At 45.3% G+C, this 16,787-nt stretch overlaps 1 protein-coding gene across 1 annotated transcript in view; it reads left to right on the top strand.

The window, feature by feature from the left end:
• Positions 1-16,787, top strand: part of LOC136830810 (uncharacterized protein PF3D7_1120600-like) — a 211,255-nt gene that overhangs the window by 26,703 nt on the left and 167,765 nt on the right. The window contains exon 3 of the mRNA XM_067090737.1: positions 12,568-12,716. Coding sequence (XP_066946838.1) covers positions 12,568-12,716 — 149 coding nt within the window. The remainder of the gene's footprint in view (positions 1-12,567; positions 12,717-16,787) is intronic.

A 16,787-nucleotide genomic window follows, 5' to 3' on the forward strand; every position in this document is an offset into this window, starting at 1 on the left:
GGGGCTTGTCTAGCGACGAAAATTGGCAATTTTCGGCGCTGAAAATTGCTGATTTCCACTTATCGGCGCCGATAATTGGGTATTGGTGCCAATACATACCTAACAGAGGCGCCGATTTTCGGTTAGTGGCGATTTTTGGTTGTCATCACACCCTCAGAACAGAACCCCTGTCGATAACCGTGAGGACTGCCTGTATAGTCATTAGCAGCTTGAACATTGTTTTCTCAGCTTCAGCTATAACTTGCAGCTTAAATTTAGCAGTATATTTCCTTGACAATCTTTTATCCATACCGAATAAGGGTATAATGTAAAAATATATCAGTCCTATTATACCTAATGTCATTTGTGCAATAAGCTACGGTAATTGTTTATTACTGTACAATGGTTGAAATACCAGGTAAACGGCTGTTGTTATCCGATTCAGTTATAAGCAAAACAACAGTTTCTTGGTCGGTTGTTTATGGCTGTATGCATTTACGCAAGAGTATAATGTTACTAACATTAATTTTATCATTCTCTTTAACTTTTTTAACTAGAAGATGGGATAAAGAGATTGAGGAAAAGTTGTCTATTGTAATTTGGTCTCTCTCACTGCCCGATTATGCTGCTGCCTGCGCCTGCGCAAAATTTAAAAATATTTTATAAATAATATTGACGTATCGGTATTAAATACTTACCCCATTGCAAAATCGAATTATCGTAAGGTGAATTATCGTAACTCGAGCATTACCTGAGTATTTTAATAGTTTTATCACAAAAAGTGCATTTAGTCATGAAAATGAGATGAAAATACAGTACAGGCAGTTCCCGGTTTACAACGGGGTTGGGTTCCGTTTTTACGCCGCGTTGTAAACTGAAAAATCGTCAAAAATCCTAAGAAAACCTTACTTTTAATGCTTTGGGTGTATTGAAAATGATGTAAATTGAATTTATATTGAATTTTTCATCAGAAAAACCTCCAAATTTTTATTATTCTTCCATTTTGGAGCCATATTTCTTCCATCAGATCAGCGTATGATGCGTTGTAACCCCGGAACATGCGTCATAAACCAGGAAATAATTTCTGATGAATACAGTAAACCCCGTGACGCGTTCTTCATGGTTCGCGGACTCACGCATTTGCAGGTTTCTCTGTGGAACATATCCAGCCATCATTCGCGGGAAAATTAAGCCCCATTCGCGGTATTTTTCACTGAGAAATATTCACTAATTACTGTATTTTCATATAATTTTCATGAATAAATGCACTTTTGTGATAAAACTATTAAAATACTTGGGTATAAGCATTTTACAGGGTTTTTTCTTGGTTTAAGCTATCAAAATGGCAGTTCTAAGTGTTTTTAGATGGGTTTTAAGCATTCGCGTTTGACCTATTCGCGGGGGGTGGGGCGCATCCCCAGCTCTGAATCTGGGTTCACTGTATATTTGAAAAGCGTCGTAACCTTGGGCGTCGTAAATGGCGGACCTGTAAACCGGGGATTGCCTGTAATTAGTGAATATTTCTCAGTGAAAAATACTGTGAATGGGCGAATTTTCCGCGAATAATGGGTGGATACGTTTCAGAGAAATCCGTGATTACGTAAGTCCGCGAATCGTGAGACTGCAAATACGGAGGGTTTACTGTACACAGGTAGTCGCCCCCTCAGTCGAGGCTGTTGCATCCCAGGCTGCAACAGAAGGCCGTTGGAGAGACATCTTAGATGTCCACCGTCTCTCCTCGAGTCCAAAAACTCCCAGCCCAGATTCGAGGCACCAGTGGCGTTTCTCAAAGAAGTCTTGCCTCTTAAAGAGGCATTCTTCTGCTTGGGAACAATCTCCCATCCCCTGCAAAAGGCTGGAAGAGCCTCCCCGAAGCCCTTAAGCATCTTGCAGCTTCTGGGATAACACTGAGTGGCTTCCTACTGCCAGTATCTGGCGCCCAGGCGCCATTCTTCATCATCAAAGCATCTAATGATGCCCGAGCACCCTGTAGTGCTTGAGTATCATTTGGCTCCTGAACTTCTGTTATCCCACAAGCACCCAGTAGCGGCCAAGCACCCAACAGCTAGGTGGCCAGTTCCAACTGTCCGCTCAGCGCCAACTCCAGCTACGCGTGCTGTGCCGATTCTTTCTCATCAAGTTTCTTCTTTGACAGAAGAGGAGTTAGACCCTTCTCTTGAACCAATTCAGTGCCAGCTATTATGATCTCACTTTTCGAGATCAACAGGTTCTTCAAAATAAACAAGCAATTGGGCTGTAATGACTGACGAGAGGTGACAAACAAAGGAGGGAGGAGCAGAACAAAAAGAAAAAGTTACCTTAAAATTAATTTATTTACAATAAAGTTATATACATAATGTACACTGAGTCAGGTTAAAAAAAATAAGCATGGGCGGCTCAACAAACATTACAAAACATAGAATTCTCTAGCGTATGAAAAGATATGTCACCCAAACTGGGATCCTTAAATAAATTAAGACCTGTATTTTAGTCTCTATAAAAATTACAAAACATTAAATCAGAAAGCAGCAAGTCCAAATAAATTACATGAATAACAACACTGATGAATTGGGTCAGTAAAAATATGCATGTAAAAATTTTACACCTGCAAAATAATGAACCATTAAAAAGATACAAATAATACCCAGGCAGCAGAACTAATTACATAAACTGGCAGCTCAAAGGAACACTGCAGGACAACTCCGACATAGTCGAACGACAAACATCTCGCCCTCAAAGCACAGGTGCTGACGTCCTCCTCCAGTACTGACGACCACGACAGAGCCCGACCGGCAACCATCTTGTCCTCAAGAAGCGCATTGGCGTCCTCCTCCATCTTGACCATGACAGAGCCGACACGGGCAACCATCTCGCCCTCAAAGAAACTCTCCGCTGCTCTGCTGCAAGACCTGACTTTCGCAGGTGCGGATACCTGCTGCTGCTACTCCAGCTGGCTTGCTGCTGCCCTCAACCTGCCTCGTTGCCACGAACCTGACTTGTTGCTGTTACTTAACCTGACTGACGCTGTCAAGCACTCCACGACAGACGTTATAGAGGGATGAATAAATTTGTTTGTATTTAGCATTTCCCAACGTTTTGTGAGAGAGAGAGAGTGAGAGAGAGAGCCAGTGAGTGTAATTGTCGTTAGTGTGTGCTTCATTGTTGGAAGAGGGATGGGGGTCGTTAGTTTGTTTACGGTGCTGTCTGTCTGTGCAAATGTCGAGGAGTTTTTCGGTTTTGAGTGAGTCTTGAGCTGAGTTCTGTGCAAGGCAGACATTGATGGTGGATTATTGTATGTTTCGTGAGTCGTGTGTTTTCCGTTGGATGTCATTGTTGTCTGTGCATGTGTCTCTTTCTTTTTGCTCGTTTTTTTGGGGTTGAAAGTCTGTTTTTCGGTTTTGTTTGTGTAATTTTGTCTACTGTGTTGGCGACCGTGGACACGTTCATCCATCTCCCAGCAACCGAGGATCAGAGTGAGTATTGTATGTGGTTATATGTTCTGTGTATCTGTGTTGTGTATTGTTTTTGTGTTTTTAAATCCATACAACGTCAACTCACCAGCACGAAAAAAACACAAATAAAGGAGGCAATAATCCACCAAGGGAACAATCGACAAACGATTGTTCCTAACACAGCTTAAAAGTATTTTAAACATTTTTAAGAAACTTGTTCCATCGAAGACTTCCACGGACCCTTCGACTTTGCAGTAATCATCATCAGAAGAGGAGACGGTACAAGTTTTTTCTCCGCTGGCATATGTTGCCCCCTCGAAGTTTTTCTTTGTGGCATTCCCGGATTACTTCTCACTTGAGGCTCCTGCGCGCCACAGTCAACCTTTTTAATGAAGAACCAGTCTGAATTCTCTCGACTCCCAAGGATGGTTATATCTTCGTCCGCCAGGAAGGCTCTGGAAGAAGTGGATCTTTGGCTTTCGGAGAAGAGGATTCAAGGGAAATCCTCTTTCTGCATTCCCCTTTGCACCTGTTAAAAAGATGTTACTAGTCTTATTCTACCAGAGAAGCTCCCTCTCTGGGAGTGGCTGCCTCCTCCCAGGGGGACCTCTCTGTGCTGATAGATTCAGCACGAAGGTCCACTTTTGCTACTGCTAAAGTGATGTTTCCCGGGACGGAAATTGATCACTTATTGAAGAATCTCTTCAAGTCTTTGGAGATGCTAAGTTTCCTTGACTGATCAGTTGGAGCATTAACCAAGAAGATCCAGGATTTTTCTCTACTCTCTGAAGATTGTCCCTTAGATTGGCTCAGCGTGATCTACTGCACATACAGAGCTATTAGAGATGCTTCCCAGGAATTGGCCTCCCTTTTTGCTATGGGAATTTTAAAGAAAAGGGAGCTCTGGTGTTCTTTCACCTCCAAGAGTGTTACTGCCTCTCAGAGGTCAGCTCTTCTTTTCTCTCCCCTTGATCACCATCACCTTTTCCCACAAGCAATGGTGAATGAGATTTCTCTTGAACTCCAGAAGAAATCACCCATGACCTTTTGGCCCAATCCACTAAGCGCCCTAATGATTGGTCACTTTTCTTTTAGATCATACTCACCTCTTTAGAAACAGCCCTTTCAAGGAGGAAGACAACGTTCTCAGTCTAAACCTCAGGCTGGAGTCCGTTTCTTCTCTCAGTTCCTTTCAAGAAAAAGCCACCCCTAGTCAACACGCTGATCGCCTTGACTGCGTACTTCGCAGGTTCAGAGAGGCTGTTAACCCTGTTGGAAGAGGTCTCAGCACTTCTCAAAAAAGAGGCGATAGAAGTAGTAGAGGACATCATGTCGATGGGGTTCTGCAATCAGCTGTTTGTGGTCCCCAAATCAACGGGAGGATGGAGCCCGGTCCTCAGTGTAAGCACCCTGAATGTTTTCATCGAGAAAACAAGATTCAGGATGGAAACAGATCAGTCAGTTCTTTCGTCCATCTGTCGGGGGGATGGGGTGATCTCCCTAGATGTGCAGGACACATATTTCACATCCCTAGTCATCTGGCATCAAGAAAGTTTTTGAGGCTTGTGTACCAGAACAAAGTATTTCAGTTCAGAGCACTGTGTTTCGGCCTGTCAACAGCACCACAGGTCTTTGTGAGAGTTCTCTCGCCCTTCTGGCAAAGTTGTGGCACTTAATAGGTATCAACATCCTTTTATACCTGGATGATTGGCAGATTCATTCACCCACAAAGCTACAATGCATGGAGGACCTTCAAAAAACCCTACTTTTAACCCAAGACTCAGGACTGCTAGTAAGTCTTCAGAAATCTCAACTGACCCCATCTCAGAAGATTCTCTATTTGGGGATTCAGATAGACTCTCAGATTTTTCAGGCTTTTCCGTTCCTCAAAAGGATAAAGTCTTGCCTGAAAACAGTGAATAATTTCCTTACTCAAGAATTGCTCAGCCAACGAGTGGATGAGTTTGCTGGGCACATTGTCTTCAATAGAGCAATTCGTCAGGCTTGGAAGACTACACTTCAGACCTCTACAATTCTTCCTGAAGAGCAGTTGGGACAGGAAGACTCAGCCAGACTCATTTGTCTTTCCGATTTCAACAGAGATCAAAGAAGACCTACGGTTGTGGCAGTCCGTGGGCAGGTATGCAGAAGGGAAGTCTATGCTTCCTCTGAACCCAGTCCAAAACTACTTCCCCGACGCATCAGACACAGGTTGGTGATCCCAACTATGAGACAGAGATGTCAGGAACTTGGTCTCAGGAGGAGAGCACTCTCCACACCAACAACAAAGAGTTGAAAGCGATTGATTTGGGTCTTATGCACTTTCAGGAAGAAATCCAAGGCAAAGTGATAGCGGTCCACTCGAACAATATCACAGCATTAGCCTACATCAGTCGTCCAAGGGTAACACACTCACATTCGCTCTTCAAGATCATGAAGTCGCTTCTCCTTTGGGTGGACTAGATAGGAGCAAAGTTAGTCACCCGATTCATCCAAGGAAAACTCAAGTGCGTTGACAAATGGGTTAAGTCGACTCCACCAGATCCTTCCCACGGAGTGGACTCTGGACCTTCGAGTATGTGCAGATTTGTGGAAGCTGTGGGGGACACCATTTCTGGAACTCTTTGCCACATCCAAGAATCACCACGTTCCCCTGTTCTGCTCCCCTTTTCTGGACCCTCTAGCATGGGCGACAGATCCCCTTTTGCAGGACTGGTCCAATCTGGACTTGTACGCATTTCCCCCATTCAGAGAAATACAAAACAAGCTTCAATCACACCCGAATGTCAGGATGACCCTCATGGCTCCATTCTGGCCCCAGAAGGAGTGGTTTACAGGTCTACTTGCCCCTCTGGTGGACTATCTCAGGCTCCTTCCCACCATTCCAGAGCTGCTCAGACAGCCTCATTTCAGGAGTTTCATCAAAACCTGTCCACTCTGGCCCTGACCGGGTTTCGGCTGTCATCTGACTCCTACGATCAAAGGATTTTCAAGACCTGTGGCTCAAGCTATTGCCAGCAGCAGACAGCAGTCATCTAATAAAGTCTATCAAGCAGAGTGCTCCATCTTTAGACTTTGGTACAGAAGACATAACATCTTGTCTTCTAAGACATCTGTGATGCAGCTAGCGGGCTTCCTCCTTTATTTAAGATCCTCCAGAGGCCTCTCTTCCTCTACCATCAGAGGTTATAGATCTATGCTCAGCTCGGTATTTTGCCACAGGGGTCTGGACTTTACCTCAAACCAGGACATCTTGGACCTCATTAAATCTTTTGACTCTTCCAAACCTAAAACAGAATCTTCAGTTTCTTAGAGTCTTGACATAGTTCTTAAATGAATATCAGGACCGTGTTTTGAACCTCTTTGCTCAACCTCCCTCAGGGACTTAACTAGGAAGACGCTGTTTCTTATGGCACTAGCGACAGCTAAGAAAGAGCAAACTCCATGCCGTGGACAAAAGGGTGGGTTTCTCCCAGGGTGACGCAGTCTGCTTGCTAACTTTGGGTTTTCTTGCCAAAAACAAAATACCCTCAAAACCCTGGCCGTGCTACTTTACAGTAAAGAACTTTTGGAGATTTTAGGCCTAGAGGAAGAGGAAAGATCTCTGTCCTGTGAGAGCCTTTAGATATTATCTTCACAGGACTGAGAAGATTAGAGGCTAGGAAAGCAATTTATGGTGTTCAGGTAATATAGTTTTATGGTCGCGTGTTGGTTGATGTCTACTTTTTGCCCAGGGCAAGGGCAATTGCTTTGTTTAAGCTTTGTCAAGTCATAGAAGCACTCCCTAACCACAAAGCTCCCGTTGAAGTAGGGGCAATCCTGACATTACCTGTCATGTCCCTGCAGGTCGAGATGAGCAATGACCAAGAGGCAGTATCTTCCTACTCTTGCTCTCTCCCCAGGTAAGGTTACAACAAGCATTACCACAATGCTAGATTTTCTTTTCTATTTCAAATACATTCCTTTATAATGTTTTTTGAGTAGCACATGTCCATTCTTCCCATCTTCTATCAATGTGGGATTCAGCTGTGTAATTACTTGGTAGGGTTTCATATATAAAAATGACACTTTTATAAAAAAAATAAGGTTTTATATACAGTATACATACTTACCAAGTAATTACAAGAACAGAGCCCGTCCCTCCTCCCCGCACATGGACATAGAGCATAAACGAACTGACCTCTTCAGCTGCGTTTTACCTATTCTTCCCCAAAAGTGGGCGGGGCACTTACTTACACCAAAACAAAAGAGCACTATCGCGAATTTTCAGTTCTTAAGCTGTCGTTTAAAGTAGAAACTATAGCTCTGTAATAACTTGATAAGTATATATAAAACCTTATTTTATTATAAAAATGTCATTTTTATTTACAGGCAGTCCCTAGTTAACGGCGATCCGGTTTTATGGCACTTGCCTAGTGCTGGAAATCGGCAATTTTCAACGCTGAAAATTGTCAGTTTCCACTTATCAGCACTGATAATTAGGTATTGGCACCGATGCGTACCTAACAGAGGCGCTGATAACTGAAAATCGGTGCTTTTCGGCGCCGATAAGCCCCGAATTTCGCCAAAAAAGCGCTGAAAATCACCGATTTTTGGTTATCTGCGATTTTCGGTTTTCATCACTCTCTCAGAATGGAACCCCCGCCAATAACTGGGGACTGCCTGTATAGTTACCCAGTAATTACGAGTGGAGCCTGCCTTCCTCCCCTCACATGGACATTTTTTGCAGTAAAACAAATGGAAGCACTTTTCAAGGGTTGTTCCCCTCCTTCCCAGAAAGTGGGCGGGGCATAGTGACTGACTTGGTTGGAAGAAGTAGAGTGTTGCTGTTAATTTCGAAAATTCAAGCTGCCGTCAAGTAGAAAACTACAGTGATGTAATTACTGGGTAAGTATAAATAAAACTATTTTATTATAAAAATAATTTTTGGCAAACACTATAATGGACTTAGGTACTTCTTTCAGAGCTTTGTGGAGAAAGCATCTTCCAGTGTTCTGAGTGTCAGTGTTGTGCAGTGACAGTGTTGTCATGTTTAGGAGGTGGCTGCCTGTTGATGAAGGTCCCTGTTCCGCTCCCCCACACCAGGGAGAAGACATACCAGAGGTCCAAGGGAGGCTGGTTGGGTTTGGCCACAGACAGTCACCCCCTCCGTTCAGCCTGTTCCCTGTTCCCAGGCTGTGACAGAGAGCCACTGGGAAGGCATCTCTATGGTGTAAGTCGTCTGTGTGGCTCCACTCCCGACAGTGGCACCATGCTTCTGCTTCTCGGCCTTTGAAAAGGCACTCCACCAATGCTGACAGCTCCCTGCCTCATGTCAAGAGGTACAAAGAGGCCAGTGTTAGCCCTCAGACCTCCTGTAGTTTCGCTGTTCTACTTTCTTCCACTGCTTCTGCTTGTCATCTTCATCCTTCATGAGATAGTTTGGAGTCTCTGTCATGTCTAGAGCTCCCTGTTTTGGTTCCCAACCACTTGGCGCCAACTTCTGGGCACTCGGCACCAACTGTGGATAATTCGGCACCAACTTCTGGGTGCTTGGCGCCAGCTGTGGAGCATCCAGCGCCAACTTTGGATCGCTCAGTGCCTCTTCCACTTTCATTGGCCCAGGAAGACTCATCTTTAGCCTTAATTAAGTGTCAGCTTGAGCTCATGGGGTTTTTGAAGAAGAAAACTGCAGTCTAAGAGTAAGGACATGTTTTTGTTCCCTGTCTCTTCTGATGATGATGCTGAAAAAGATGCCCCTCCTTCTTCAGCTTATTCTTCCCAGATCTTTTTGAGCCTGCTGCTCCTGATTCTCCAGCCTTGACCTTTCTCATGAGGAAACAGACGTCTTACAGGGCTTGCCTCCCAAAGTTGGTTCTTTCCTCTTCCTTGAAGAAAGTTCTTCGGGATGTAGATGAGTGGCTGGCCATGAAGAGGGAGCAAAGTAAAGCTACCTTTGCTTTCCCTCCTTCTAAACTTCTCAAGAGGAGGTATCGCTTTTACTCCACTGGAGAAGCCCCCTCCAGACTGTCAGGAACCTCGTCAGAGCAAAAGATTTTCAAGGCAGGCTGCAGAAGCTATTGTTAGGTGCAGAGGATCTTCTAGCAAGCTCTGTCAGTCCCAGTGGACAATTTTCAGAAGATGGTGCAACCACAATAACATCTCTTCTTCTGAGACCTCTATAAGCCAGATTGCCAATTTTTTGCTTTTCCTGAGGACTGCCAGGAAGTTGTCTCTCTGCACTATCAAGGGGTATAGGTCAATGCTTAGTTCAGTGTTTAAGCATAGAGGCCTGGATCTGTCCTCAAACCAAGATCTCAGCAACCTCATCAGATCCTTTGAGACTTCCAAACAAGAAAACCCTGGCTCAGTCTCCTGGAATTTGACATTGTTCTGAATTGGCTCTCAGGCCCCACCTTTGAACCTCTCTGCCCAACCTCTTTTAAGAACCTCACCAAAAGACTCTCTTCCTCTTGGCGTTGGCTACTGCCAAACGCATTAGCAAACTGCAAGCTTTTGACAAGAGAGAAGGATTTTCGCGTGGGGATGCGGTATGCTCTCTCTACCTCAGACTTCATAGAGGTCTGTGGCGAGGGTTCAATCCCCACAGCCGACCAGTCGGAGAAGGCGGACACTTTGCTACCCGTGTAGACACCCTGGGATTACGTATGTAATCAACGGATAGGTTTGCTGAAAGCAAATGGGTGTTACAGACTAATACACACATAAACAAAGCCACTCCAACATCTTCTAAAAACATAACAGACACCTCACACGTCTTGAACTGTCGACTTACCCGCCCAGTTCTCCTTGCTTCTGGGAGAAAGGGAGCTGGGGATTTGGTACAATACACGTACACATTCGTTACCAGGGTCTAAGCGATTTCAGGCAAGGCAGCCGATCGAGGCTACGGCCTACCCCACCGCCAAATCAAAGCCCTTCAAAAGAAGGCATCGTGCTTACCCCATATAAAAATGGGAAAAAAAAAGCACGTTAAAACGAAGATGCAGTATGCTCCCTCTCTCTCTGTTGATTTCCTCGCCAAGAATGAGGACATTTCCAAGCCATGGCCTCGCTTGTTCATCGCCAAGAACTTAACAAACATCCTCGGACCAGAGGAAGAAGAAAGACTTCTATTGTCCTGTGAGAGCCTTGAGGCTCTACTTCAAAGGACAGAAAGGATCAGAGGACCTTTGAACAATCTCTGGTGATCTGGAGGAATCCTTCATGTCCCATCGAAGAATGCACTTTCTTTTTTTTTTCTGAGAAGTTTGATTACCGAGGCACACTCTCAAGTTCAAGAGGACATCTTACCAACCCTGAAGGTGAAGGCTCATGAGGTTTGGGCCGTTGCAACTTCTCTAGCTTTTCAGCATAATAATGTCCCTCAAGGCTATTCTGCAATCAACATTTTGGAAGTGTAGGTCAGCTTTGCTTCACATTACCTTAAAGATGTAGAAACTTTGTTTGAAAATTGTTGTACTTTGGGTCCTTTATCTGTGGCTGGCATGGTTTTGGGAAAGGAAGCATAGGGGGCTCTCTGTCCCTCTTCTTTCCTCTTGCCTTGATGTAAGATGTTGAGTCAAAAGGGAAGCCTGGGGGTACATCATACCCAGAGTACCCTCCAGTTTTTAGTGGTTGGGGTGCTGGTTTTTATTCCAGTGTAGATGACGGCGTTGTATTATATTCTAGTCTACGCCCAGGGCTTCCATGGGTGCAAAGTACTCACTTAATTAGGGGTGATTCTTGGCCATACTGCCACGCCCTCTACATGTTAAGAAGAGCACCAAATAGAGGCAGTACCCAGGTAAGGAGTAACAGGCATTGTACCAATGCCAGCAATCTTTCTATTTCAAAGTCATTACTTTTATCAATGTTTTGGTGTAGAATATGTCCATGTATCCCACCTCCTTTCAATGTGGAATCAGCTATGTAATTACTTGGTAAGTTAATTACATGAAAATTATATTTTCACAATGAAATTAAGTTTCATAGATATTTACCAAGTAATTACAGAGTCGGAGCCTGCCCTTCTCCCCTCGGATGGACATAGGGCACAAACAGAATGAGGTTTTCTGCTAAGTCATTTCCAGTACTCCTGTTAGTGGGTGGGACTTGTCACTTACACTAAACAATTGAAGTGCTACCACAATTTTTTAAATAAAAGGCTGCTGCACAAGTTAGAAACTATAGTTATGTAATTACTGTACTTGATAAGTATTTATGGAACTTAATGTTATTATGAAAATATCATTTTTCTCTCTGATTCTTATCACAGACATTATGACCCACCATTGTTTTAAATGTTAACCTGGCTTGGGGCTACACGTTTGGGCCTGCTTAGAGCTGCTTTGTCTTTGTACTGAAATCAGTATGTGATCTGTTTTAGTATAGATATGATAAAATTCTATTGTTTATTTAGAAGATACCTGGATTTTTCAAACTTCTCAGATGTTTACACGATGTAAAATCCTCAGTATTCTTCAAAGTCCTACCCACCAGGGGGCCAACCTAGATTGATCTAAGCACATGTTTTGTAAAATTGGAAAATCCTGTGGCATATCATCAAGTTATCTGAATACCATCTTGCTTGTATCATCAGGACTGCTTGAGAGAGCTTCCAATTTTTCTCCATTCTAGTTGAAGAGGAAGTCCAGATAAAATTTTTACATGGAATTTTATGTTAGCAAAAATATTGCAAATCAAATAAATCAAGGACAGTTCCCAGTGTTTTTAGGATATGTTGAGTTACATTGTTAAACATTTTCCATTGGGGTTAGTACTTCAAGCTGACCATTCAATCTGCAAAATTAATAATGATTTTGTAATAATAAAGATATATAATAATAGTAATAGTAATAATGATGATAATGGTAATTAATTTTGTGCATAAAAAGCATGTGCAAAAAGTAGGTTTGCATTTTGGAACATCATAATTGCTTTGAAAGTTGTAAACACTTGTATTCTGTGAAACATATAATAATAGTAATAGTAATAATAATGGTAATGATAATTTATTTCCTGCATAAAAAGCATGTGCAAAAAGTAGGTGTGTATTTTGGAACATCATAATTGCTTTGAAAGTTTAGACATTTGTATTCTTTGAAACATTCAGGTTGGCTGGGAAATTAATGCATTGCATTGTTTCTTGTTTTAGGCAGTGAATATCTTTCAATTAGAAGTGGAAGACATTTCCTGTTGGCTACATTGTCTGCATGTGCAGGGCACTGCTGGGAAAATGCTGCCGAGATATTACCTCTTTTGTTCTTGCAGATTGACAGTATTCCTATGAATCTCTTGTTAAACGTAAGTAAATCTTTGGTCTGAATGTTTTGAGTGTTTTGAAAATAATTTGGTCTGAATGTTTGGAAAATAATTTGTTCTGACACGATATACAAACCGTCGGTCATTTACATTAGGAATTACTTACGGCGAAGCTGGACACGGCTGTTAAACTCTTGAACAAGGTGGTTAGGCAGTAACTACCGTCAGGTAGGCAAGAATACTGACCTGTCCTGATGTAAACATTCCAGTTTGCTTTCGGCCGTCATGCGTTACGGACACGTTTTCAGATCTCTTTGCCTGACTGTCGGTAAGCTCTTTATTATCCCGGTGGGATCCTCCCTATATTTTTGTGTATATTGCGTGTGTTTGATATTTATTAATACAAACCCATGATTTATGATAGCCTTGCATAAGCTGTCGTTCCCCTGCGCTGTGCCTTGGGTTTGACGGCCAAGGGCATATTTAGAGGGGCGTAACCAAGTGGTAATGCTTCTCTTCCAGTAGCCCTTTACTGTATTTAGATACTGAAGGCGTTCCCATGTATGTTCAGAGATATTAGATTGGGACGTAATATCTTCGCTTCCCTACATTGATCAGGATGTAAGAGTTTCTTCCCTTCTTGGGCTCCTACCTCCGTGTACAAGGGCATGGCTACTTCCTTACTACTTGTGCTGAGTGTTATTTTTGCCACCTGTGCTATAGAGAGTTGCTGGGGGAGGTTGCAGGCGTTGTCGGTAAGTTCTGCTTCAGGTTCTTCCTTATCTCTCCTTTGGTAGAGATCTCTCTCCATCGCCCTCTTCGCTTGCTCGTTGGATGAAGACTGCAAGGGAGGGGGGGCCGCAGGCGGTTGGGCAACCTCTTCTAAGGGGCCTCCTCTCGTTGTGTAGGGCAGTCCCCTTGTAGCGAGAGGAGTCTCCCTGTACTGATCATCTTTGCTTTTTCTTTCAGGTTGGCAGCGAGCATCGCAGGCACAGCAGTAGTTGGCTGGATATCTCAGGGGATATCTTGGATGAAGGAGTCCCAACGTTCATTCGATGTTGCCTTGGGATCGACCACAGTGCATTGTTGGAATGGCATAGGTCCATGTCGGGATCATTCCGACTGTTCCCGCAGATGTGGATCGATCGCCATGATTGCTGGTCTTCATGTATGCTGTGGCACTGCCTCTGGTGCATCTGTGGTCCATCTGCTCCTGCTGTTTCCTGTTATGCGCCTGTTAACTCAACGAGTCTCTAGGCGGCTCTTCCTGGTCTCCTGCCGCAGCCATCCTGATTGTTCCTGTTGCTGCTGGTGACTTTCATGTGACGTTCCTGGCCGTTGCTGTAGTTCCTGCCTTCCTAACCACTTCCGTAGCTCCTGAATCGACTGTCCTGATTGTGCTTGCTGCTTCTCCTGGTGGTTGTGTCCTGGGCCGCTTCCATTGTGTTCCTGCCTAGCTACCCCGGAGGTTACGATGTCCGCCATCCTGTAGAAGATGGAGTAAAGGTGAAGGAAGTCACCCTGTGGAAGTGATGTTCCTGGCCATTGCGGTAGCTTCTGCCTTCTGAACTGCTTCTTTAGCTCCTGCATCGGCTGTCCTGATCGCGCCTGCTGCTTCTCCTGGTGGTCATGTCCTGGGCCGCTTCCGTTGTGTTCCTGCCGAGCTGCCATGGAGGTTACAATATTTCGTGTCCACCATCCTGTAGAAGATGGCGGAGTGAAGATGAAGGAAGTCGCCCTGTGGAAGTATCCACTGTCTTCAACTTATCTTTGATTTCGTCATCTGCTGCCCCTTCCCTTCCTCTCCCGAGGTTCGAGGGGGTCCCAGGAACCGGACATACCTCCGTCGGCCAAAGGAGAGGAAGGCTGCATCTTTCCCCTTGATGCCCTTGGACATCTAGGGACTGCCTCCTTCCGAGGAGGCATTGGGTCTCTCGTTGGCTCTTCCCGACCTTTGGGTTAGGAAACCGATTTGTATACCCTGAGTTTTGTGTTTCGGGAGCTGCGGGTGCGCAGACCTAGGTTTGCGATCCCGTTCCCAGTCCTAGAGGTTCTGCCTCTAGGATGGTGGCTGCTTCGGGCGTTCGTTTGTGAGTCGCTCCAAGTGCTTGAGATTCTGTGGAATATTGAGTATCCCGATCTGGTCTGGAGATACTCTCCCCGGCCCAGGGAGCAGTGCGAGAGAAAGGGCAGAGGCACCCAGGTGTCTCAGCTCTCCTTGGGTGCTTACCAGTGCTCGGTCAGCTTCCCAGTCTGGTGTCTCAATCCTGTCGGTTCGAACACCAGAAGAAGCAGGGAAGAGATTCCCTTCGGGAGTCTTGCGGGACTTCTAAGGGATTGACTCTCTTCTGGGAGACAAGTTTCTCAAGTTGGCTCTTGCCACCCTTGGGCAGGAACCAGTTTGCATTCTCCTGTGGGGTCTCATGTTTTTCGGGGGCCGCGAGAGCGTGGCCTCTCATTGCCAGTCTTAGAAGTCTGCATCTAAGACTGGTTCTGTGCTTGGCTCTTTTCACTTTCTTAGGAAACCGAAAGCAGCCGCTCCCAATATTTGGGAGTCTCGTGGGTCGCTTGAATTCTATGAATCATGAGCACTCTCCTGACGAGAGGCACAGGACGAGAGAAAGTGCCGAGACGCCAAGTGTCTCGGTGCCGAGACACCAGGTGTCTCGGTGCTGAGATGCCAGGTGTGTCAATACTGCCTCCCAGCTGCTTCGGTTGCTTAGCCGGGTTTCATCCATGTCCTGAACCGTAGGGTTCGAGCATGCAGGATAGCAGACAGAATTCCCCTTTGAACCTTCTTCTCGATGGTCCTCGGCCTCGAAGGAGTTTAGAGTCCAGGAAACTAGCGCTAGTTCACAGCAGATGAGTTCTGCCCTGTCCAGTTCTGATTGTGTTCATGCGATCGGCTCAGCTCGCTCAGCTTGCTCTTCCTGCCCAGCCCCTGGTCACGCTTGCGAAACTGGCTCAGCTTGGCTCGGCTCGCCCTGCCTGCCTACCAGTCCACCGCATACCACCCAGTCTAGAACGCGTTCACGTGATCAGCTCAGTTTGGTGCAGCTCAGGTTGGCCCCACTCGGTTTTTCTGAATCAGGTTCTTGGCTTTGTTCAAGTGAACTTTCTGCTCTTCCCAGGAAAGTGTTTGCCACAGCGCAAGCACTCCTCTTCCCCCATGAGGCAGTAATCTCCTTCGGTTGATTATTGCTCATGGTCCACCTCTCCTGCTAGTCTTATTGGCAGGACAGGTAGGGGTGCTCTTTCTCCTCACCTGTTCTCTTTTCCTTTTGGTTGTTCCGAGAGGCACGAGACGGACAAAGAGATCTCTGACGAATTTGTCTTCCTAGTTCGGCTGCCTGGTGTGCTTTGGGGTCAGTCCCCCGATTGTCTCGTAGTACAACCAGGTAGCCGAGGAGGGTTTCTTGGGATCTGTCAAGGTCTCCCTCCAAGGAGAGAGGTACAGAAGTTTCACGCTTCGGAAGCAGCGAGGGTCTTCCTCTTCAAGTTGCGATCGCCCTTGTTTTTCGGAGAACCTCACGCCAATTCGTCAGTGCAAGGATCATCAGGACAGAACCGCGGCTCCCCCAATGAATAATCTTCATCACTCTCAACCCTTGCAGTTCCCGAGGGGCCGAGAGTGTTGGGGGCCGCCGCAGTCCTTGCTTGCGAGAGTGTTCTCGACCAGATGAATTCTTTTCTTCGGATGAGGAGTTCATTCAGGTTGAGACACCAAGCTTCTCCCCTGCCTCGACAGAGTACAAATTCTTCTTGCCTCGGATGGTCTTGACGACTGCAGTTCTATGGGCAATTCTGGTGCTAAGAAGAAGGACTTTGTCCCAATTCGGATCTCCGGTTTTGTAAGCTCCGAGTTGGCTCAACCCTTAGGAACGAATCTTTACTTGGTTCTGCCTTTCTCTTTCAGAGGTTTGTCAGGTACTGCGGTAATCAAGGTTCGTACCAGGGCACTGCCTTGTCCTTTGGACAATGGCCAAGACCTTTCGGTCTTAATCATCTCGACTCGACCTTGAGTTCAAGCCACCCCCTTCAATTCCTAAGAAGTCCCAGGCTTCGGAAGAAGGTTGTGGAACTCATAGCCCTCTTCTTCCCTTCTAGGAAAGG

The sequence above is a fragment of the Macrobrachium rosenbergii genome, chromosome 47, assembly GCF_040412425.1.
Source record: "Macrobrachium rosenbergii isolate ZJJX-2024 chromosome 47, ASM4041242v1, whole genome shotgun sequence".
NCBI lineage: Eukaryota > Metazoa > Arthropoda > Malacostraca > Decapoda > Palaemonidae > Macrobrachium > Macrobrachium rosenbergii.